The 1,073-nt window shown below is 41.7% G+C and overlaps 1 protein-coding gene across 1 annotated transcript in view; it reads left to right on the top strand.

Moving 5' to 3' along the window:
• The window catches only part of LOC105000158 (zinc finger protein 280B-like), a 31,805-nt gene that overhangs the window by 6,689 nt on the left and 24,043 nt on the right, over positions 1-1,073 (top strand). The window contains 1 exon segment of the mRNA XM_010855860.1: positions 1-1,064. This exon segment is cut by the window's left edge and continues 8 nt beyond it. Coding sequence (XP_010854162.1) covers positions 1-1,064 — 1,064 coding nt within the window.

Below are 1,073 nucleotides of genomic sequence, written 5' to 3'. Positions count from 1 at the left end.
CCTTCACAAGTTCATTGCAGCATCCAGTAGAAACAGCAGTTTCTGCAGGAGCTATGAATAAAAGTCCTCATGTATCAAAGCGACTTTCCACTTCTGAAACAAGTAGCACAAGTCCCAAAAGGCCTACACTCAGTGATGGAATTATAGGAGAACATTCTTTAGCTTTGTCCCTTTCAGGTATTTTTCATACAGTGACTACTCAGCAAAGCACACCAGACAGTGTTCATACCTCATTAAGCCATGTTCAGAGTGGAGAACCTTGTCCAACAGCTTTTCCAAAGGACAATGTTCATTGCAAGCCTGTAAGTCCTTTAGGGGGAAATGGATTGACAAAAACTGACTTTCCAAGTGCATCAAGTCAAAATAAGATTGCTGATCCCACAGAAGGCAATCTGATTGTGTTACTTCATGACTTCTACTATGGACAGCATATAGGAGATGGGGAGCAAGAACCTAAAACTCACACAGCCTTTAAATGCCGCAGCTGCTTGAAAGTTCTAAAAAATGTTGAGTTTATGAATCACATGAAGCACCATTTGGAACTTGAGAGGCTGAGAGGTGACAGCTGGAAATACCACACCACCTGCCAGCACTGCTACCACCTGTTTCCTATTCCCTTCCAGTTGCAATGTCACATTGAAAGTGTCCACACTTCCTAGGAGCCCTGCACAGTCTGTAAAATCTGTGAATTGTCCTTTGAGGCAGATCAGGTTCTCTTACAGCACATGAAAGACAATCACAAGCCTGGTGAAATGCCCTATGTATGCCAGGTTTGCAGTTACAGATCATCATTCTTTGCAGATGTGGATGCACATTTCCGAGCATACCATACTAACACTAAGAATTTACTTTGCCCCTTTTGTCTCCAAATTTTTAAAACTGCAACACTATACATATGTCATTATAGACACCACTGGGCAAAGAGTTTTCACCACTGTTCCAAATGTTGGCTACAGTTTTTAACTTGTAAAGAGAAAAGGGAGCACAACACCCAGTGTCATCAAATGTTTAAGAAGCCTAAGCAGCTAGAAGGATTACCTCCTGAAACAAAAGTTGTTATTCAGGTATCACTG

Source organism: Bison bison, unplaced genomic scaffold, assembly GCF_000754665.1.
Source record: "Bison bison bison isolate TAMUID 2011002044 unplaced genomic scaffold, Bison_UMD1.0 scf7180017864368, whole genome shotgun sequence".
Lineage (NCBI taxonomy): Eukaryota > Metazoa > Chordata > Mammalia > Artiodactyla > Bovidae > Bison > Bison bison.
The sequence above is the reverse complement of the archived record's forward strand: the minus strand, read 5'-3'. Positions and strand labels throughout refer to the sequence as shown.